The sequence below is a fragment of the Aspergillus caelatus genome (assembly GCF_009193585.1).
Source record: "Aspergillus caelatus strain CBS 763.97 unplaced genomic scaffold BDV27scaffold_97, whole genome shotgun sequence".
Classification (NCBI taxonomy): domain Eukaryota; kingdom Fungi; phylum Ascomycota; class Eurotiomycetes; order Eurotiales; family Aspergillaceae; genus Aspergillus; species Aspergillus caelatus.
The window spans coordinates 61,972-83,371 of record NW_022475360.1 but is presented as its reverse complement, the minus strand read 5'-3'; the positions used below and the strand labels follow the sequence as shown (position 1 = coordinate 83,371).

The following is a 21,400-nucleotide window of genomic DNA, read 5'->3' as shown; positions in this document are numbered from 1 at the left end:
AGCGGCGTGAAGCTGATCCTGTCAAATCTATGTTTAGGAGCGGGATGAGCTCTGGTGAGTCTGGTCTTGCTGTTGGATCGAGACCAAGACGGTGGTAATCCTTCCCGGCAATATTCTCACCGGGTCCTCATTCTGGCCTCCGAAAGTGACTACGGGAGAAGAGGGAGTAGAGCCAGGCCGCGAGACTCTCCTAACTTCTCTTCGGAAACGTGAAGTTGCGGCATCCGAGGAAAAAAACAAAAGGAAAAAGAAGAATACTCTCAGTATTGTGATATCAGTGAGTCAACAAGCTTCTCGGACCGTTATCTTGGCATTACGAAGTCGAATGAACTCCTGTTGATCAAGTCACTCCTTTCTCCGAATTCCATTGGTCCGAGGCCGAGAGCAATTCCTCACATGTCCGAATAAGCCCTGGAAAATTTTGCTCAGAAAACCAACATCAACCCACACTCTTCAGCTACACCTCCGCCCAATGTCACCCTGAACAGTTTACGCACATGCGAACTCGGTATTTCATGATCAAGACCCCCTAGTGTTCCACCCTTAGTCCGTTGAATTAAGCATTAACCTGACAGGGGCGTTCACTTGGTGTAGATAGTAGTTAGTTAGCAGCTAGCAGAGAAGGGGTTGCTATCTTTCCACCACCCAATGTGATCGGCCTGTAGCCCCTCACTCGAACAGGTCCGGAGTTATACCGGGGTTACTAACGACAAGTAAGCAAATCGTGAGGGATTTTTATTCCAAAGTCAGTAGGTCGATCGGGTTGGCCGGTGTGTCCCGCACCCGTGACACGGAGAATTTCCCGATGTATTCGAAGCTTTTTCTCACTTGCTTAGAGTAGACGATCCGGAAACTGTGGGAGGGTAAATCCGGGTGTCTCTCCGTCAATTGTTGGTGCCTGTTCAGAATCTCGGCATGCGCGGGTCTCCACGACGGGTAGAAGATCAGCCACAGGAGTCAAACTATTTACTGACTTAGAACGAGAGAGGAATAGTCACGAGGGAACTGGAACCCTGGTGCGCCTTTTCGCTAAGGCCACACTCATTCGAGCAAGTCCCAATCGCCAGGATTCCTCAGTCTCCACCACGGTGGGGATCGTGCATTGACTAGTGACAATGCGGGGTAGACGGCACTCAAGTCGAAGACTTTCCCAGCGTCTCGTTGGCCAGCATCTAAGCTTAACGGCCGCCAACTGCGCGCATGACCGCGTGGGCGCAATGCAGGACTTTTATTGCCATGACGCAAACACCGCGGGGGTCCGAATACGAGGGCTTGTCGAAGGCTCTTCGGAGGGCCACAGTATCGCCTTGGCTGTCTTTCTAACTGCGGGGATTGGTCCATGGCCGAGCAAACAAAGAACCCCAGCCGTTCCGCTGTCCAACTCTGTTCTTCTAAAAAATATAGTCAACCAAACAAAACTCGCTCGACAAGGAAATGATTCGCTCAGTTCCAGCGATCCACCAAAAAGGATGCAACGTTGATAGATTAATCCATGCTCTTGGCCGAGGGACTTTACTGAAGAACAGCATGTGGTCTCGCCGACTGTCCTAAAGGAACAGCCCGAATATCGGGTTTTCCTTAGCCCTGGCTCCACGCTGGAGGCCCGCCGTACCGCTTTAGATGAATCTTGAGACATGTTGGTTGTATAGGGAAAGCGAGACGGCTGAAGGAACACGACTTGGAGATGTATAAAATGCCTGTCTTCCCACGAGGAGAGGACAGCTGCTCAGACATTCTCACTGTTCTGATTGTCCTCGCAAACTAGCCTTAGCCCAACAGCACAAAGCTTTCACGGAGCCCTTACACTTCAGCCACCATGCATCTTCCTATCAAGACTCTCTTTGTCTCTCTCCTCGGAGCCAGCGTTCTCGCACGCCCTCTCCCCAGTGATGCTCTCGTTGAGAGAAACGCTCCCCTAAACGAGTTCCTCAGTGTCCTTCTGTCTCATTTGCCTGCCATTAACGGCTCTATCACTGCGGTGTCGGGTCTGATCACCGATTTTGATCAATTGCTTGCTGACATCACCGGTGCTCAAACAACCCTGAATGGATTTACTGGTGCCTGCACGGATTACACCGTTCTCTTCGCCCGCGGAACCAGTGAGCCCGGAAACGTAAGTTTATCCTATCGCACGTACTTATTTTCATTCTAATTTAGCGCAGGTTGGTGTCCTCGTCGGACCTCCTCTTGCTGAGGCGTTTGAGGGAGCCGTCGGTGCGTCCGCCTTGAGCTTCCAGGGTGTCAACGGCTATTCTGCATCTGTCGAGGGATATTTGGCTGGAGGTGAAGCCGCTGGCAGCAAGGCAATGTATGTCTTCTTCTGCAATCTATCGCAACCTTTTTGATACATTTCGATGTACGATTAAAACCGAAGCTGACATTATTCGAACAGGGCATCTCAGGCCAGCGACATTCTCTCCAAGTGTCCCGACACCAAGCTTGTCATGAGTGGCTATTCCCAGGGCTGCCAGATTGTTCACAATGCCGTTGAGCAACTTCCTGCGGAACACGCAAGCAAGATCAGCAGCGTCCTTCTTTTCGGAGACCCATGTACGTCAAATTCCAGGCTCGGGATATTCTTGATGCATGAATATACTAATCGTTCTATAGACAAGGGCAAGGCTCTCCCCAACGTTGATGCTTCCCGCGTCCACACTGTGTGCCACGCTGGAGACACTATTTGCGAGAACAGCGTTATTATTCTGCCTGCTCACTTGACCTACGCTGTTGATGTGGCTTCTGCGGCTGACTTCGCCGTTGCGGCTGCAAAGAACTAAATTACGATAAGGGCTCCATGTTCACTGTAAAGCTTGCTTTCGATTGGGCTTTGGCTTCAGGTCCATTCGCCGCGTCGAACATACCGATCCGTGATCCAACTTCATTTACATAAAGGCATGATAGGCGCGAGTGTGGTGTTTTGCATTGGTGATGGAATTTAGTAATGTATATTAATGTGTGACGTGAGATGTGTTATATAGTATGTGCGGTAGGTTAATATACTCAACTCGCAAAATCATCCTTTAACTATCGCCCATGTACAGTGATTTAATGCCGATTATCCTAACTACGTTAGGTACCTGTAATCCAGAAGCAATTTTGATAACTGGTCGTAAACATATTTCCTAGATATAGACAATCTATTCATTTCATATCATCTCTCTATTACAATTGTAGAGCTTATTAAAGCTTAAAAGTCATTAATAAAATTCAATACTATATCTATATAACAGTTCTAGCCCAGTACATAGTTACTGTATAAAATATAGATAGCTGTTTGTGTTTTAAGTCTCAGACTCTCAGTGATATTAACTTGGGTATTCTTTCTATTATATATGGATACAGTGACAATTAGTATTGTTTACTTTTCCGTCTGAAGCTGTATACACAGGAGGACTATGATACAATCCACTAGTGCTATGTGGCAGTTGCAACTTCCTGTTTGCAAGGCAACAACTCTCACGCGTCACTGCCAAGACTTTAGGATATTGCACAGCCATGTACATACTGTATTTTTGGAGCCCTGGAAGCTGGATATGACGCTAACATTTATGCTACCACGCTAAAAATGCAGAGTCATCGAATTACACTGCACTTTTAGGTGTTGAGAGAAGTTGGCTAGAAGCTATCATCTACTCTGATAGGCGCATTGTCGGCTCTGCCACACTTAGTATGTCGAAAGAGCCTGGCCCGCCACGACAGCCACTGTACTGCGGTTTTAGGCACTGGGAGGCCTTAGAACTTGGCCTAAATTAATTATCCCATGGCCTAGCTGCTACTTTTTTGCTCTTAGTTGCTACCGTGCAGTTGTAACTTCCTGGAGGACCTTGGGAATGATCTTCCTTCGTCTTTGCGGTTAATGAGTATTGTTTGTACTGTAGTCCTAGCTTCTAAGACTTTCTGTGGTTAGGGTTCATCATCCTGTTTTCTTTTTTCATTTCCCTTTGTTATGTGTATACTAAACAACCAGGTTTGATCTATTTTCTGTTCCTGGTACTATATAAAGTTTATCTGGTTCCCCGACTAACTATAAAACGGTAAAACTATATTGACGACCTATTTTACCCCCCCACCCCCCGCGGCTCAATGATGTTATTATACGAACTCTGTATACATTGAGACCAACGATAAACCCCAATAAGTCCGACAAAATGCCGGAATTATGGCCAGGTACACTTGGATGTACTGTAGAGAACTAAGTATTTGGGGTTCCCGATGCAAGGTGACATCGGGCAACGGGCCAGCGTAACATCCGAAAGTCACCTGTCCACAAGTCACGGGGATGCCGAACTGCAACAACATTTCATGTTGCTGAAGATGCAAACTGAACTCTCTTCCACTACATCTTCAGGCGGCATGTCACACACATCTTCGAATTCATACTCGGATCTCTCGAGCTTTCTCCAGCCGCTTAGGATAGGAATAGATACCCTGTATGAATTGTCATACCGCCTTTCCTTAACCTACAGGAAGTTGGCGGCCTCTCCCGAACACTTTTTCCCCACTCCCATCACCCGACTACCAACCGGCCTGGAAACGGGCCGGTATCTTGCCGTCTACGTTGGTCTCTCATATCTCCGAGTGGCCTTTATCGACTTGTTAGGTGATCAACAGCGCGTACGACGAACACTAGAAAAGGCTTGGCCAATCGAGGAGCATCTGCGAAGAGACCGTGCTCCAGATCTGTTTACCTTTATAGGAGACTGTATTGCAGATGTTGTCAGAGATAGCTTGAACAGTCCAACCGAAGAGGTGCCCCGCGAGCTCACGACTGGTATCTCTTTTTGTTTCCCTATCAGGTAGGCATCGTGAATTCCATATCAGGTACGCATGTCACGAGATAAAGCTGACGAAGAACGACAGACAAAAATGTTTGAACGAGGCTATTCTTATGCCGACAGGGAAAGGCTTCGCTTTGAAGACGGATCTTAACTTGCACCAGGCCTTACTGGATGGCTATGAGCGTCACACCTGGTCCCCTGGCGAAGATGAGCAGCGGATGCCTGCCAAACGACGAAAGCTCTTCAACCTTCCCAGATTAAGGATTGCAGCAATGACGAATGATACTTCGTCAACACTTTGCTCGCTGGCGTATACCATCCGCTCGTTCCCAAATACGCGCGCCGTAATGGGCCTCATTGTGGGTGCTGGTTCCAATGCTACTCTCCCAATAAAGATAGCCGACCTGCATGAACGAAAAAGCCAGCATATTCGCGAGAAGGATCCAGATGCAAAGGAGGCTCTGGTGTCAACGGAGTGGACTTTATCTAGTGCCTCAGCGCCAATTTTCGAGTTGAATCTTCAAACTAAATGGGATACGGAGCTTGACAAGCATTGCCAAAGGCCAGGTTTCCAACCTTTGGAGTTGATGGTCGGCGGAAGGTATATTGGTGAGCTCGTGCGGCTCATCGCCTTGGACTGGTTTCATGGTGTGCTAGGTATCCCACGCTCAGCATTGCCTGCAAAACTGGTTACAGAGTACTCGCTTTCGACAGATTTCCTTTCTCTCAAGGTAGCTTGCAACCAGTGTGATGAGCGATTGGCAATGGAGTTGTCTCAGGAGTTGCCGCAGCCTTCCACGAGTGACTGGCGTTGGACACCGGATTCCTCTCGGGATCTTCGTGTCATTGCAAATTGTGTCCAGGACAGAGCGGCTTCCCTAGTCGCAGCAGTTATAGTTGGTCTTCTTGTATGCGCACGAGAGATTGCCTTACAGCCTCCTCAAAATCTAGGAGACTCTCTAGTATCAAATACTTCGAATGGAAAAAAACGGACTGATGAGTCCACAACAAGGTGGATAAATGGCCCGGAAGAACTGGCTGTAGCTGTTTCTGGCGGGGTCATGCAGCATTATCCACACTACAAGGAAAAGACACAAAGATACATAGACCAGCTTCTGATTCGTGCTGGTCCGCAGCAAGGGGGAAAAAGTATCTTTCTTCGAGATGTGAGTGACGGAGGACTAATAGGCACGGGAATCTTAGCAGGAACTACTGCTGGGGAGATCGGGGGGATTATAGGCTCCACATTTGAAATGTGAATCTTGCATTCCACATAGTACTATTTTGAAGAAGGAGATGCTTGTCTTCTAGATGTAACTTCTAGAAAATATGTATAGCATTGCCGAACTCTCCTGTGAGCATGGTAGCAAAGGACTGATCTCGTCGTATAATTTAACTTGCAAGAAGCGACGCTACTGTGGTAAACTAGAAGTTATTGTATGAGTGAGACTGGACTGGTGTTGGACCTGAACTGTGTCCGTTAAATTTACTTGCACGTAGAAGAAATACATGACACGTAACTCTATCGTGATATATGGTCCTAGTACTTTGTTGAAGCTCTTGAGGAGACAATCGTGCACGCCTCGAATGATTTTCCTTCCAACCATCCTTTCACCGATCATCGTTGAGCTATGACGAACTTGTTAAATCCCCAGTCATTACTGACCTTCGATAGTCGCAAAGGCGCCGTATGCTTAACCTTTGCACCTGTTCCTGTATCCATGAAGCAGATACCTTAACGACACTGCGAAATAAGTACACGTATACATCACGACAGTCAAATGTTTTAGGAGTCTCTTTACCGGGGTGCTAGCTAAAGATTTAAGAATAATCATTGGGGAAGGTAATAGAATACGGTCTACAGCCATGTTGGCTTGGTATGAACCAGAAATGTGTGTACGACTAGCGGGTTCTCGATTCAATTCTATGTCGGGTTAGACCTTTTAAATGCTGACGCCCGAAGAAAACCATATCCTATCTTGGTTTGGCATTCTATTACGGGACAGTCTATTAATATAACTTGATTTCGGGAGCTGCAACCTCCAATATCCGTAGACTAGTTAATTTTATGTGCTTAATATTTCTGCCTCTTCGCACGGAGGTACTCGTGGTTAACGTTTAGGCTGTATGACATTGATATTGCATTTGCGTGTTTCCCACCCAAGGTAAAATTACATGCCCGGCTTGAGTCTTTGCACGGTTCTACGACTCATAGCCGGTTAATGATGCTTCGAGTACAGAGACTGCCAATATATCTCCCGACACTATAGGAATACGGACTGGCAAAGGGGTACAACGTACTAGTTTGATACGGTCGGTGGTAGAAATACATTGGCGATTAGTAAGTGCATAGTTATGGATTTTATGCGATCTACTGACGTGAGGCGACATCACAGGCTTCACGCAAACCTCGAAGATGGCTATGGTGCAGTGGGAAGTATTCCTTACTCTGTGATACCGATGTATAGGCCATAGCTATATCGAAAACAAACGGTCCATGACTCTATCAGTTACCAGACGAAGCGCAGGGCATTCGATCTTTTGGGTCATATCTTAGCTCTGTCTTTCACATGCTACTCTTACTTTTTAGTAGTTGAGCTATTTACATCCATGAAACACTCTCGATACAGTTATTGCTCTTTTCAATGTTGCCCATAGACATATACAGATGATCCCTGTTGTGGCCCAACCTGCCGGGGCTGATAACACGGACATGGTTTCACATTGGCTAGCTCGAGACAAATTACTCCGTTCCTTTTGGTCAATCTACATTGGTGGAGTACGTCGACTTGTTTGTCTTCTGTCTATGCGACCGTGTCCGATTTGGTAGCACCCAGAGGATTAGGCTCTTTACGACTGCGCGTATTCACAGAGTGAGTCGACTTCCCGCTCGACGTGGCTAGAAGCGGTTGTACAACGACGAGAGACATCTCTGAAACAATAAAACGAATGCGACCCGTGTCAGTTAGATCTGTTATTATTTTGCGCAGGCCTGGAAAGCCCTTTCGGTGTTTAACGTCCAGATAACCTTGGAACGGAGTGCATATTGCATGACATCGGGACGGCCCCGTAGTTCAATGAAGCCGTCAAGTTCCGCTAGAAATGATGATGGATGGATACTATTTACAGGACAAGCACGTGAAACGATACTACAAATAGTCGGAAGTTTCCGACTTCTAGAACATAACGGCTGGTGAGATCCACCGAAAACTGCCGCGTGCCGTGTCTCGGTGGTCGAATGGCTAGATGCCGACGTCAGATAGTCAATATAACTTACAAGGCCATGGAGGTGTGTCCGTGTTTAATCAAGTCGGAGACTGTCAGCCCTGATTCTCACTTGCGACGAATGCAAACCTGGGCCACGCCATCTGCGCCATCGTAGGTGATTGTAACTGCTCTACTGTAAGCCTATACCAATTACTGTTCAGCAGCGACATAAACTTTAGATCGACGACTAGTACGCTTTGGTAACGGACTACTCCTCCGTATTGATACGCGGAGGCGTAGCATGAAATTGTCTGGGGTCGACGGAATCCTCCGCAAAGCTAATTCGGAACGAGACGCTAGGCGTCTTGTATATGCCAAGGGCCTCTTTGCTCATGGTTTCTGCAATGAGAGTCTGCCATACTGTTGGTTAAGCGTGAAGATCTCTTCCAGTTTTGGAACGGAAGTGTTTGAAACCTTTCTGATCCGGGTCAAGAATAGGCCCTGACAGGAGTATAGAGCACAAGAATGAGTTATCCGGATTTCTAGTATAAATATATGCATTTACCTGGCATGTCTCTTCATTTCCAGAACGCAGTCTCATCAGCAACAGCAAACCTCGAACAACAGTATTACCTACCCCTTTATTAGTAAACATGAAGTTCCAAGCTTTCATCGCGGTCACCCTTGCCCTTCTTCAAACTGGTCTTTCGTCGGCCTTGCCCGAAGGTGCCAGTGTGGCTGCGCGTGATGACAAGCGAGGCTCTGAGCAGATCTCCGGCCTCGGATCTCGCAAGCAACAGGTCACCGGTGCTGGGGGTACTACCATGGACCTGGCAATTGCCATGCTTGAGACGAAGAATATGGGCACCGACTATCCGTACGGTATGTTTCATCCGCTGACAGTAGACAAAATCAAGTCGGTTGACGCGATCATGTATTTCTAGGTGATGGCAAGTCTGGAGATGCCACGAACTTTGGTATCTTCAAGCAGAATTGGTACATGCTCCGCCACTCAGCATCCGAGTTTCTGGGGCAGAGTGTCGGTGATGTTAGCAACGGCGCAATTCTGAAGTACGTCAGCGTGGCTCTGTCTTTTGTAATTTCACAGTCTCCGCAACCAATACTGACACTTCCTACAGCAGCGATCTTGGTAAGGATATCAAGGCTCGCCACGATGGAGAGGCTAAATTCGGTTTTGACGTTTGGTTCGCTGGACATCGCAATGGCGAATCTGGTGTCAATAACCCTAACACCGACGACATCAAGCGTGCGTATTCTGATACTGTGGCTTTCCGTCACAATGCATCGATAGATGCTAAATGAACATAGGGTACCGCGATGCTGTGCAATGGATCAAATCCCAAATTGAAAGCGACAAGAAATACGAATCAGACGACACTCGCTTCTGGGTCGATGTCACTGCCATCTAAGAACGGGGTTGACTTGGGGAATGGTCTAGTGTAGGATTGGGTAGGCTTCGAGTGTATTAGGTACCGCACCTAGGTAGCTCAGTGCTAAGAGAATTCAACATCTCTTACTGAATGTACTTTATTTCCTTCTGACTAACTAGCTGAAACGTGGTTACGTAGTAGAATCACCCTAATACTTAGACTAGCACCGATTGCTATAACAACTTACAGAAAGAGAAAAGAGAGAATACATAAAACATATAAGCTTACGGAGGGACTAACGGATTGCAAGAACAAGCCTCTTTGATGTGGACAATAAAAATTACATAAAGCAAGAACATCCTCGAGCCGATATCCGCGCATCCAGAATATGTCCGACTTCATCTCCGACCCGCATCCATCGACTCCGACGGGACTACCGTATATTTCTCCGAGATATCTGATTATAGTTTAGACGGACCGCTGGTAGAACGAGATGGGAAAGAGAAAAGAAAAGAAGAAAAAATAAAATAAAATAGATAAAACAAGATGTACAATAATCATAACAATTACCAAATTGTGATCGGGGAGGATATCGCTAACCCAGATCGGAGTGTGCGTCTATCGGAATTTATCAATTTAAGGAGACTTTCTAACCTGAGCTAAGACTTATATGGTATTTGAGATGAACTAAAGGCTAGAATACCCTGCCAAAAGGGAGTTGGTACATAGTATACCTAAGCATGCCAGGGCACCTTGGAGACCTCAATTGAACACCACGGATTCCCCCATGCCGAGGGTAAAAAGCAAAGCTAAGAATGGGGTATCCTAAAAAAACATAATAGAACCGGGCTGCATTTATCTCGGTTCCACTGCCTCAACGTGGTTACGGGCTCAGATCGATATCGACGGGGAAATAGTCGGCCAACTTGCGACGTCGCATGCTGCAATGCCGAAGTTCAATGCCGGACGGGAAATACTTGGGCCGATCTTCAGTCTGTCAGGATTCCCCAGACAATTCTTCGTTGCATGGGCCATTTCACAACCTATTCCCCGGACTGTCTCCGATGTCGTGAGAGCTAGCTTGGCTACCAGATATGGTCAAGTCAAACTGGCCAACTAGGCGGGGACCGTTCGTGATAGAGCCAGTCAGAAAGAATCTAAGCATACCGAAAACTCTATCCTGTCCAGTTTTTCACCGGGGTTCTGCCGACGCCTGGTTTCTAAGCCGTTTGAAGGCCATGTGGAGAGTGGAATGTGGGGTCCCCGCAACTTTTCCTACATAATGTCCGCGTCCGTATGCAAGTTAAAGGCAAGCAGAACCGAAGCAATTTCTGCTACTCCACATATGATATCAGAAATTCCTGGATTAGGCCTAGCATTGGGACGTTTGTCGGGCTAGGAGATTTCATGCTGAAGAGCGGCCTACCATGCGAGATATGAAGCCGACATCGCGAAGGAATAGCTCATTGAGTCCGTGTCAAAGGCTAGAAGCATCGGGGACGCGTGGGTCTGGAGTGGTTGTCTCTATGAAGGACTATAAAAGCGCGGGAGGCACGCAACGTCCGTAGTCCTCGAATCCGAGCAAGTAGCACGCGCCTAATTTTTCTTCCATTTGTCTTCTGTTACTGTCGGCTTTTTTGTGTGGGTGCCACAGAGATGAAGCTGTCAGTGGCACTTTCTACGATTGTTGCGCTGCAGCCAGCAGTCGGCGCTGCAGTGCAGAATCGTGCGTCCGATGTCGCCGATCTGGAACACTACTGGTCGTATGGCCGTTCAGAGCCTGTCTATCCAACCCGTAAGCCGTCATTGTTCGGGCCCTAGCGACATATACAGTCGGGATAGCTAATATTACATGTACAGCTGAAACAAAGGGCTTGGGGGATTGGGAAGAGGCCTTCACCAAGGCCCGGTCGCTCGTGGCTCAGATGACTGACAAAGAAAAGAACAACATCACATATGGTTATAGTTCTACGGCCAACGGTTGCTCTGGGACCAGCGGAGGTGTCCCACGATTGGGATTCCCTGGGATCTGCCTCCAAGATGCCGGGAATGGTGTGAGAGGAACGGACATGGTCAACGCTTACGCATCAGGAGTTCATGTGGGAGCATCATGGAACCGCGACCTCACATATAGCCGTGCCCAGTATATGGGCGCTGAGTTTAAGCGAAAGGGAGCCAATGTCGCACTTGGCCCAGTGGCTGGACCCATTGGCCGCATAGCTCGAGGCGGTCGCAACTGGGAAGGCTTCAGCAACGATCCCTATCTGTCCGGTGCCTTGACTGGCGACACCGTTCGTGGGTTGCAGGAATCTGTTATTGCCTGCGTGAAGCATCTTATCGGAAACGAACAGGAAGCGCATCGGAAGCCGCCGTCACTATTGAAGAATAGTCGAAACCAATCGCTCTCCTCCAATCTGGACGATAAAACCATGCATGAGCTCTATCTCTGGCCCTTCCAAGATGCAGTCAAAGCGGGTGCCGGTTCCGTCATGTGCAGTTATAACCGGATCAACAATAGCTACGGTTGCCAGAATAGCAAGGCTATGAATGGCCTGCTGAAAGGCGAACTGGGCTTCCAAGGATTTGTCGTCACCGATTGGGGTGCTCAGCAGGGTGGGATTGCTAGTGCAGAGGCCGGGCTAGACATGGTAATGCCTTCATCTTCGTACTGGGAGAATGGCACTCTTGCCCTGGCTGTCAAGAACGAGTCGCTGTCGTCCACACGCCTGGATGATATGGCCACTCGCATCGTCGCTACTTGGTACAAATATGCGGAATTTGCAAACCCCGGTCATGGCCTCCCATACAGCCTTCTCGCCCCTCACAACCTAACCGACGCCCGAGATCCGAAGTCCAAGCCCACTATCCTGCAAGGCGCCGTAGAGGGACATGTTTTAGTCAAGAATACGAACAATGCCCTGCCCCTTAAGAAACCTCAGTTTCTCTCACTCTTCGGGTATGACGCCGTGGCTGTTGCTCGCAACACTATGGACAACCTTCCTTGGAACATGTGGTCCATGGGCTATGATAACACCCTAACTTACCCTAATGGCTCAACTGTGGACGCAAACATGGTTCAGTATATGTTCCTCTCGAGTGCGAACCCCACCTCCTCTGCCCCTGGGGTAGCGCTTAATGGTACGACGATCACTGGCGGTGGCTCAGGTGCCAGTACGCCATCTTATATTGACGCACCCTTTAATGCGTTCCAGCGCCAAGCATATGAAGATGATACGTTCCTCGCCTGGGACTTTGCATCTCAGAATCCCCTAGTGAACCCGGCGAGTGATGCGTGTATCGTGTTTATCAACGAGCAGTCCTCAGAGGGATGGGATCGACCATATTTGGCAGATCCCGGCTCTGACGAATTAGTACAGAATGTCGCGGCACAATGCAGCAACACCATGGTCGTCATTCACAATGCTGGCGTCCGTCTTGTGGATCGCTGGATTGACAACGATAACATCACGGCGGTCATCTACGCTCATCTCCCTGGACAGGATAGCGGCCGAGCCCTCGTGGAAATCATGTACGGCAAACAATCTCCATCTGGTCGCCTGCCTTACACTGTGGCCAAGAACGAATCCGACTACGGCAGCCTCCTGAACCCAACAATTCAATCCGGTACCGACGACATTTACTACCCCCAGGATAACTTCACCGAGGGTGTCTACATCGACTACAAGGCTTTCGTGGCTGCCAATATCACACCACGGTACGAGTTCGGGTATGGATTGACTTACTCCACATTTGCCTACTCTGACCTGAAGGTTTCCACTTCCTCGAACGTGAGCACTAGCTACCTGGCTCCAGGTACTACCGTGGCTGAGGGTGGTCTCGCTTCACTGTGGGATATCATCGCCACTGTGACTTGTACAGTATCCAATACTGGGTCTGTTGCGGCGGCAGAGGTAGCCCAGCTCTACGTTGCCATTCCGGGTGGCCCAGCCAAGGTTCTGCGAGGATTCGAGAAGCAACTCATTGAACCGGGAGCACAGGTGCAAGTGACATTCAATCTTACTCGTCGCGACCTGAGCTCCTGGGATACAGAGAAGCAGAATTGGGGACTCCGGGCAGGAAGCTACAACCTCTATGTTGGAAAGAGTGTGCTGGATATCCAGTTGACCGGCTCGTTGAGCCTATAGCCTGACGCGGCTTTACAGCAGCTGCGATCGGGCCTCGCGAAAACTGAATGTTAGACAGCAGGAATCAGATATGGCAGCTAGAATCTATTATAATATCTTAACAAATAAAAAGTTAGACAAGGCTTTGCATTTCTCAACATTGGGCGTATGTAAACTGTATTGCGTAGGTAGGAAGAACTGTCCCCACAGTGAACCCGAGGCTCTAGTAATACAAAAGTATCCGCTTTGTCCTCGAGATTCAGTGGTACATCGTAATCATACTCGATTGACCTCAAAAACAGATTTCAAATTCCTGGACGGTCACTTTTGCGATTAAAGACCAGTACGGGTACCGTGTCGCGTTCACATTCCATAGGTATAACGCTATGATCATCGCATTGGTGACCCTTCGATGGTGGGTCTTAATCAGAGCCAGTTGCGCCATGGCCTCATGGGCGTTAGCCTTCGTGTTTTAATGCAGCCTTTGTCAAACTTTAGACAACCGGTGGAGGTGTGGAATGATCTTTGCCCGGGTGACTGGATTCCAGAGCTTGATGCTCGAACCTATAGAGTGGATACTCAGCCTCTAACCTAGCTGTTGGTCATTAGTTCAACAAAGAGGGAATATCACAGGCTTTCAGGGCCTGGATTATGTCCTGAACCTTGAAAAGGAAGGGGGAAGAGAGGGCGAGTCCAAAGTTTGTACCGGCGGGCACAGTCAAAGGAAGTATAAACACTGGAGAACAAGGAACATAATTTCCGCATCGGAATTGACATACATAAAGCTTCGCAATGCCGACTCTGTAAGCAAGCTGCAGTAGGCAAGTGATCTCAACATGAAGATAGCCACTTTCACTGTCTTGATCTTTACTATTCTCTCCGTCAGTCATGCCGGAGTACCCCCAGCCGGTGGTGGCGCTAAGCCCGTCTTACCACCACTCGCCGATGCTGTAACGGAAGAACTAGAAGTTTACGACGGTGTAAGTCTACCAATCCTCGCGCCAAATAAAAGCTCTGACTGACTGTACAAAGGAATGCTTCTTGGCAGATCAGAAAACCTCGACGTACGGGATATGCGTGGCTCAGGATAAAAGCCTACCAGCCAGTCCGGCCAAATCTAAACAGAACAAAATTGACTTCCAATGGGGATGTGACGCTGCATGGCCCGTATGAAAAGTGCTGTCATATCAAATTTATGGGTTACTGATTTCTGTAGTGCCGAGAAAGCAAGAATGCCTGCAAGATTCGCAAATATAGAAATCACCTCAACGGCAATACAATTTGGAATGCGAGGTGCCATTGAAAGGGCTCATAAGAATCTAAGGCTAGCTAAATTTATCGGGATTCAAGTGGCTTCGACAATACTGGGAATCTGACGGACGGCACCCCAGACCAAAGCCAGAACTCCTTGGCGTTTTCCAATCCGTTAGAGGTCTAACAGTGCATGGTCAAACCAGATGCAGCTGATAATTCAATACAAAGCTCTGGTCTTTCCTTATATTCGGCGTGAGACTAAGGCTTGTCTTATAACTGTAGCTGTATACACGCCATAAGTATTTGTCATGCTTGCGCTTATAAGGCCTGGCTTTTGATGTAATGACGGACTCCGCATTTTAAGATAGAGAATCTAACATCCCTGAAAGTGGAGGCAGCTTGGCATTCCTGGTAAATTCAGTGGTCCTGAGACAAGACAAGGCAAGGTACCACGAGCGAGGGCTATCGTTGTCCATATGCGGTAATTTCATTAGATATAACTATATACCCCAGGTGTAGAATGCTACTGCGCATTGTTATCTGCCCCAGGCGGTAATTGAACATATACTGAAAGGAGAGAACGTAAGGTATTATTATATTCAGGCCTCCTCTTCTCCAACCCGGAACGTTTTATGCACATTGACACTGTTTGGGGGCGTCCAGGGGTCCGGCACTGGGTACAGAACCTCTTGGCTGCTATTATCATTGCCGTGAAGACGGTCCGGCGATGATACCGAAGTTACAACAAAAGTAGACGTATCATCCGAAGCAATATCTGGACGCCAATATCTGGGGTCGCGAGAGGCGGCGGTCTTGGAGGTATTTCCGGTAAGGCTCGACAGGGGATACTTCCCCCTACGCTCATTTTGAGGGTAAGAAACGGTTCCATCCAGGAACCACCGGAATAAGGGGCGTAGTGTAATGAGACTTCCCGCAATGATAGCAAGACCGGTCTCCATCACTGACCAAATCGCAATTTGGTACGTTGAATCTAACCAACATGTCAGCTCTTCCCCAAAGACCAAGAAGTCACGGAGGGAGCACAGAAGGTGGGGACGGTTGGATCGATACTGGAGGGTTCGTGGCAACTCACAAAGAAAATCAGTGTCCTTATAGTTCTGTAGAAAAGGGAGTCGAATCACAACAGCGACGCTGGCACTAAAAATGATATCAGCACAGAGGTACTACAGAATAGCAGTATATGCGCGGCAGTGGACACGAACATAGCGCCCATGCTTAGGATTCCACCTAAAGCAGCCTTTGTCCTCCCGTTCATCTGCAGGTTCCAAACCAAGAAGACAGGGAATATTCCCAAGGTAAAGTCGCAGAAAATCGTAAGTGCGCTATAAAGGTATGCGATGGCGAGAAGGATATCGGTCGATAAGCATGTCCCCGAGTTGGTTGGATTAAGGCGCTCCCAAAAGTAGGAGACCGGGTTGCAGTCAAAGAGCAGGACGAGCCAGAACATAAGACCGATCGCAATGACGACAGCAATAACGGTCCAAAGGATAATCATGTGTATCTTCCGTACTGTCAAACGAATAAGGGCCAGGGCGATTGAAACCTTGGCGACTGCCGATGACCAGATGTAGAGCATTTGACCTAACCACCACCACTAGCGTAGGCGTAGGACTCTTAGCGATGCTTTATATTAAGAAGTTTCTCACAGAGCGGATAGGTGTGCCTTGTATCATACCAGCATGGCTTTTTGCAGTGTGTTCAGGCTCGTAAAGTCCGTAAGTTTATGGCCAACACCATTTTGGGTTCCAATAATGCAGCAGATATTCAGGAACGTAAACAGTGCCTGTTCACGGTCAGTATAATCCGTGGTCCTCATATGCGGTTTATAGGATACTGGCCAGCGCTGCCACCATCAATGTATCATCCCATCCGAAGGCTCGCACTAGATATGATCGAACAAAGACTCGCAGTAGGACAGCCACAATCGAGAGGCACATCATTACCACGCAGACGGTGAAAATCGCCCGGCTTCTCCCTACTAGGGGCATCAAGGTATCCATTTCGATGAGGGTATTGTCACCTTATCGAGGGATAGGCTCGACGTTCAACGAGAGTGGGCACTTGAACTGTGTCTGTTAGAGACTCATTTCTCAAGGAAAAGTTACCTCTCTTGGCAAAAGGCTTCCCCTCTTTGGACCAAGGATAATTAAATACCTGTAAAAAAAAATAGCACTACTAAACCGGAAGTTCCCTCATGACTTGATGCGACACAGCATGCTTTTGGGGGATAAACCATAGCAGAAGAACAAAAGAAAGGCAACGAGCGTGTAATAGAACAAATGACGTTTAGAAAGACGAAGAGCAAAAACTAGATAAGAACCTAGAGGTATTTTGAAAAGCTCGGATGGCGATCTTCTAGTATTTGCCGGCAGATTAAGAGGCTGGAACTCGCTTATCTGACCCGAGTGGAGTGCAACCACGAGGCCTTGATCCGTGGTTCCAGCGACCTACGCGAGTCATTAGGCCCTTAAGCCATACCTTCGAACTATATGGGGCACTCCCACCATGGTTCATTTCGCTTACATGCATGGTGAAATCGTGGCCCACAGTTTTACCTTGTTGGGAACGATTACTTCGTAACATGCCTTTCCAGGCACGACAGCAGATTAAAGATTGTGTACAGAATAATTCTAGGGCCTTTCTTCGCGCAGTTCAATAATGATAACACCACACACATCATCCTAATGTTATCAGAAGCCAATGCTATCAAGCCATACGTACTCCGTTGAAAGTGTAAATATCCTGGACGTGGAAGTTCTTGTTACGAGGAGCATGGAAAGCCTTTCCGTCTTAGACCAGCCCAGAGAATGCATGATCCAGGATCAAAGAGGGGTTGAGTTCAGCAAGTTCAGCCAGCCCTGATCTTCTGGGTTCGTTTCGCAAATGCCGGGCTCAATCATGGTGGAGCTCCTACTCCGTACCGCACGAGCCTTTACTCGATTAGCGCTCCTTCATCGGTCTCTCACAGAAAGTGATTGGATCGAAAGGCTCGATATCTCCACTTGAAATTTTTTCAGTTCCCCCCTAAACATAACCCCATCTACCGGAGTCTAGTTGCCATTCTGGCCTCCATGACCGATTTGCCATGTGGTGAGTGGCCCTTATGAGGCTAGGCTCTAGCAATCGGCGATTTTCTAAGTCAGGTTCTGACTCATTCTGTTCAGCGAGGTGAGTAGTAGTTTATTTATCGTGATACATGGAGCACGAATGAGTGGAAGGTGAGCCTATAATAAAGTTGATAATCGGTCTCTTTACAGACACTAAGGAAGTACTGGTATTTCTCGAAATGACTAATAATGTCCTCCGTCTCTACACAGTATAGGTCGCAAGGGCCATTGAAGTGCCTGAAGTCCCCATCGGCTCAATAGGGGTTGGGAGCTTTTGGGGTCTATCTTCCTCAAGTTCTCCAAGGCCGTGCAAAATACCATTGAGTCGTTGAAAAGTGACTGCGAATATACCAGTGTTGTTCCTTCTGGGGCTTGAAGAAGTCTCTTGAGGTCTTCGAGTTGCTCGTCGAGATTGGAAATCTCATACAGCAGGCTCAAGATATCTCGAGTACCATTCCTGGCTTTCTGTGTTGCATAGACTTTTAGAATTTCCATCATATTGTCAACAAGTGGGATGAGTGCAGCTATAGCGGACACACAATCATAGGGCTCCATGATGCACGGGTTAGTTAGTATGGAAGCAACGCATGGAAGGTGTAAAGTGGATTTTTTTTTTCTTTCAATTTCTATCTAATAATAGCCTGCGGGACCCGGAGCAAGTAATTCTCCGGTGTCGATCAAAAGGAATGTTCTTTCAATGCATCGTCATCTCATAACAATAAAACAAGGCACGGCTTGGAAATTCTAACACCGGCCAAGAGCTGTGGATCCCCAAAAGTGAGCTAATATAACACCCCTGACTTTTTCTGTGGACTATGTTTTTGACCCTGCGGCCTTCTAGTATCGCGCATCAACCCATTTAGCAGCATCGTTGCCCAAGACACTCTCTCGCGTGACAGCAGTAGCAATGGGCGACAAAAATTCTCGCTTCGATGTGTTGGATCCCGCTCCGGTGTTTTTGAATTCGTAGAACAGTGGAGTCGCGCCCTTGGCCATGGGACTCCATCCCTTCGGTGAAACAACATCACTCAAATCCGAATTTTGATAGATGACCCGTGCAAGAGGCCGCCAAGGCCTTCCAAGAAAAACCTTCTCCTTAAGGTCCACACCGCTAGCTCCGGTAATGGTACAGTGGTCAAAAGCCAGCCAGGAATTGTCGGCCTTTTCACGTCCGCTGGCAGTGATATAACCAGGGGCCGTAGAGCGGATATCACATCGATCGAACCAAGCAGATCCACCTCCGAAGATGTAATCCACCGACCCTGTGTCCGTGGTTAGAAAGGCATCGCACCGAGACGTTATTCGACTTACCCTGGATCAAGCATTTGGAGAAGAATTGGGTTCCCGTCTTAGTAAAGACGGTATCTTGGAAGCCACGGAATTGACAGCCATAAAAGCCCAGGTGGTTGGCATCTGCAGATAGTCTATCACGCGTTGCTCTGGTTAGGCACTTTATGGCAAATTTGGATCAGCATAGGTTGGATGCACTTACGCGAGTGCCTGTTTGCCTGGTCCATAACCGTTCACCACGTTGATGTTGTACATTTTGAAGTCACTAGACCTCACTCGCAATGTAGCGCTGTCATCCAGGGTGCCAGCGTCATCAGAGGAGATAGTATGGGTGATCGTGACCGCATTTCCTTTGTACGATGAGGTGTCGGGGGTCTCACCATATAGAGTCAAAGCGCCTTTATAGTCAATGACAACTTGCTCTTTGTACGTTCCCTGAGCGATATAGATACAGGCGGGTGAGGATGAAGTTCCGAGAGCGCTCAGCGCAGCTCCAACGGTATGATGTTGTCCAGCGGGGCCAACAGTAAGACAGCCAGGAGGAGGGCTGTTGCGGACAGTGTTCATGCTGGAGACCTCCGGAACTGGAGCTGCATAGGCGGTTCCCGCCACTAGGCCGAGGAAACTGACCAAGAGATGGTACATAATGAAGCTCAGTCGTCTTGGATCGTGAAGTTGTAGTGCTCGTGACAGATTGTTCTTCTGGAGAGAGCAGGAGGAGGAGAAAGCTGCCCATATTTATAGTGATCAAACCCATCTGATTTTGAGCAAGAGTGAGCTGAAAAATATCATGTCTTAGAACCTCACTATCTTGACTTTCCTGGCTTGGCTAGTGGTTTAATTGCTGCATAACTCATACCAACAAGAGAAGCCCTAGCTAAGAACAACACTTTACCCCATAACAGCTGCAAACTATACTCATTACGCTCCACACTTCTGCAGTTCCTTGTCACTTTCCCCTGCTAATCGCCCGGTCAAGACACCGAGATGTTGCGTTCTTTTTCATTGCCAAGCATTGAGGTCTGTCTTGGCTATAGTGCCGTGAGCTATATAGGAGTGAAATATATTGCCAAGAAACATCCTTCAAAGACCAGATCGCCTGATCTCCTACGGGCCGAGGGAAAATGTGTTATTTGGTGGGCCTTTGATGCTCAGTAATTGCGAGATAGAGGTATTAGAACTCCGTTAGGTCTGGACCACAGAGTAATACATCATTGCTGGCCCTGGTCAATATGGCGAGGCAAGATAAGTTTACCAAAAAGAGCTAGCAGTGCAATCCTTCGCCGGTGCTCTACTTACGCCTTTACTTATTTATTTTGTATTATTTTATTTTATTTATATTTCAATTTAGTCGCTTCTAGCTAAAAGGTAAACATTACTACAGCACGGTTGCCTCCATTATTCTTCCGGTTATTTTAACCAGAAGAGAAAACAAAGAAGACCCAAATATATATCTCTTACGTAGACGATACTTTGCTCATATATTAAACATGCTATTTACTGCAAGCCTAAAGAAATCGGCTAATGTTGGCTTTTTAGTGGAGTGGAAACGTCCATAATGGAGAGTTCGTCAATGATCCACACATTGCCCATTAACAAACCTGCTCTGCAGGTTTCCCATTCCTGCTTCTCGTCGCTAACCACTGTAGTATAATTCGACAGAGCTACCATAAAGCGTGCCTATGTTGCGTTGGATATATGTGCTGCCATGCAAAAGATCCCACCGACCGATATTGCTCGATGTCGAGAGAAGGCCCGAAGCTACTCAAAAGCTCGTCATAGCGAAATAACTCCCTATCCGCTTAAGAATGAGATGGCATGGAAGAGCGAAGTGATACCATGAAGGCAACCTTGCTACAGTTGGGATAAACCTGCGCTAATCCTGTACGAAGTCACGATCATGCCACTTTCTTTAATACTCTCGAGCGTCAACACTGCATATTGTGTTACTACTTCTAATGCGTACAGGATCCCACCAACACGTAGTGCGATGGGGCACGCAGGGCTGAATATATGTACAGGGTTGTGAACTGTAGGCGGAGACCAGCCGAGACTAAGAGAAGACCTAAGCGCCAACCGAAATAACGCCGTGAAAACAAAACCGGTGTTATTGGTACCATTGTTGGCTTCGAGAAAATGATGGTTCCGACGATCTGACGGGCTCAGCTATCATGCTATGAGAATAGGAGCGAACTTGTAGGGGGAAACGTTGGAAGAGTGAGACATCT

At 47.8% G+C, this 21,400-nt stretch overlaps 8 protein-coding genes across 8 annotated transcripts; 5 read left to right on the top strand and 3 right to left on the bottom strand.

Moving 5' to 3' along the window:
• The first annotated feature begins 1,726 nt into the window (after positions 1 to 1,726).
• Positions 1,727 to 3,024, top strand: BDV27DRAFT_118143 (cutinase family protein). The gene is made up of 4 exons (XM_032064732.1): positions 1,727 to 2,113; positions 2,163 to 2,308; positions 2,393 to 2,550; positions 2,611 to 3,024. The coding sequence occupies exons 1-4, from the start codon at positions 1,817 to 1,819 to the stop codon at positions 2,775 to 2,777; spliced, it is 768 nt and encodes a 255-aa protein (XP_031927196.1). The 5' UTR covers positions 1,727 to 1,816; the 3' UTR covers positions 2,778 to 3,024.
• A 1,325-nt stretch (positions 3,025 to 4,349) lies between these two features.
• BDV27DRAFT_129005 (hexokinase family protein) lies at positions 4,350 to 6,310 on the top strand. The gene is made up of 2 exons (XM_032067091.1): positions 4,350 to 4,796; positions 4,861 to 6,310. Exons 1-2 carry the CDS (start codon positions 4,354 to 4,356, stop codon positions 6,035 to 6,037), a joined length of 1,620 nt encoding a protein of 539 aa, XP_031927195.1. The 5' UTR covers positions 4,350 to 4,353; the 3' UTR covers positions 6,038 to 6,310.
• A 2,328-nt stretch (positions 6,311 to 8,638) lies between these two features.
• BDV27DRAFT_158173 (uncharacterized protein) lies at positions 8,639 to 9,415 on the top strand (the record flags this gene model as incomplete). Its single annotated transcript, XM_032072635.1, has 4 exons — positions 8,639 to 8,867; positions 8,930 to 9,056; positions 9,125 to 9,252; positions 9,315 to 9,415. The coding sequence occupies 4 exons, from the start codon at positions 8,639 to 8,641 to the stop codon at positions 9,413 to 9,415; spliced, it is 585 nt and encodes a 194-aa protein (XP_031927194.1).
• A 1,617-nt stretch (positions 9,416 to 11,032) lies between these two features.
• Positions 11,033 to 13,521, top strand: BDV27DRAFT_145576 (beta-glucosidase; the record flags this gene model as incomplete). Its single annotated transcript, XM_032070431.1, has 2 exons — positions 11,033 to 11,171; positions 11,237 to 13,521. 2 exons carry the CDS (start codon positions 11,033 to 11,035, stop codon positions 13,519 to 13,521), a joined length of 2,424 nt encoding a protein of 807 aa, XP_031927193.1.
• Positions 13,522 to 14,336: 815 nt separating this feature from the next.
• On the top strand, positions 14,337 to 14,938 carry BDV27DRAFT_158171 (uncharacterized protein; the record flags this gene model as incomplete). Its single annotated transcript, XM_032072634.1, has 4 exons — positions 14,337 to 14,480; positions 14,533 to 14,667; positions 14,717 to 14,793; positions 14,851 to 14,938. The coding sequence occupies 4 exons, from the start codon at positions 14,337 to 14,339 to the stop codon at positions 14,936 to 14,938; spliced, it is 444 nt and encodes a 147-aa protein (XP_031927192.1).
• Positions 14,939 to 15,353: 415 nt separating this feature from the next.
• BDV27DRAFT_145575 (uncharacterized protein) lies at positions 15,354 to 16,775 on the bottom strand (the record flags this gene model as incomplete). The annotated part of the gene is made up of 4 exons (XM_032070430.1): positions 15,354 to 15,609; positions 15,978 to 16,369; positions 16,451 to 16,618; positions 16,719 to 16,775. The coding sequence occupies 4 exons, from the start codon at positions 16,773 to 16,775 to the stop codon at positions 15,354 to 15,356; spliced, it is 873 nt and encodes a 290-aa protein (XP_031927191.1).
• A 1,213-nt stretch (positions 16,776 to 17,988) lies between these two features.
• On the bottom strand, positions 17,989 to 18,452 carry BDV27DRAFT_129004 (uncharacterized protein). The gene has a single exon (XM_032067090.1). It carries the CDS (start codon positions 18,435 to 18,437, stop codon positions 18,066 to 18,068), a length of 372 nt encoding a protein of 123 aa, XP_031927190.1. The 5' UTR covers positions 18,438 to 18,452; the 3' UTR covers positions 17,989 to 18,065.
• Positions 18,453 to 18,526: 74 nt separating this feature from the next.
• On the bottom strand, positions 18,527 to 19,951 carry BDV27DRAFT_129002 (pectin lyase fold/virulence factor). The gene is made up of 3 exons (XM_032067089.1): positions 19,375 to 19,951; positions 19,194 to 19,306; positions 18,527 to 19,144 (listed from the first exon to the last, which is right to left on the bottom strand). The coding sequence occupies exons 1-3, from the start codon at positions 19,815 to 19,817 to the stop codon at positions 18,720 to 18,722; spliced, it is 981 nt and encodes a 326-aa protein (XP_031927189.1). The 5' UTR covers positions 19,818 to 19,951; the 3' UTR covers positions 18,527 to 18,719.
• Positions 19,952 to 21,400: the final 1,449 nt, after the last annotated feature.

Excerpts from the sequence above, each read along its gene's own strand:
- BDV27DRAFT_129002 (XM_032067089.1), bottom strand. The coding sequence starts at position 19,817 with ATGTACCATCTCTTGGTCAGTTTCCTCGGCCTAGTGGCGGGAACCGCC. Across the intron at positions 19,307-19,374 it reads CCAGGCAAACAGGCACTCGC|ACTATCTGCAGATGCCAACC; the intron begins GTAAGTGCATCC and ends AACGCGTGATAG. Across the intron at positions 19,145-19,193 it reads CTCCAAATGCTTGATCCAGG|GGTCGGTGGATTACATCTTC; the intron begins GTAAGTCGAATA and ends CCACGGACACAG.
- BDV27DRAFT_129005 (XM_032067091.1), top strand. The coding sequence starts at position 4,354 with ATGTCACACACATCTTCGAATTCATACTCGGATCTCTCGAGCTTTCTC. Across the intron at positions 4,797-4,860 it reads TCTTTTTGTTTCCCTATCAG|ACAAAAATGTTTGAACGAGG; the intron begins GTAGGCATCGTG and ends GAAGAACGACAG.
- BDV27DRAFT_118143 (XM_032064732.1), top strand. The coding sequence starts at position 1,817 with ATGCATCTTCCTATCAAGACTCTCTTTGTCTCTCTCCTCGGAGCCAGC. Across the intron at positions 2,114-2,162 it reads GAACCAGTGAGCCCGGAAAC|GTTGGTGTCCTCGTCGGACC; the intron begins GTAAGTTTATCC and ends AATTTAGCGCAG. Across the intron at positions 2,309-2,392 it reads GCCGCTGGCAGCAAGGCAAT|GGCATCTCAGGCCAGCGACA; the intron begins GTATGTCTTCTT and ends TTATTCGAACAG.
- BDV27DRAFT_129004 (XM_032067090.1), bottom strand. The coding sequence starts at position 18,437 with ATGGAGCCCTATGATTGTGTGTCCGCTATAGCTGCACTCATCCCACTT.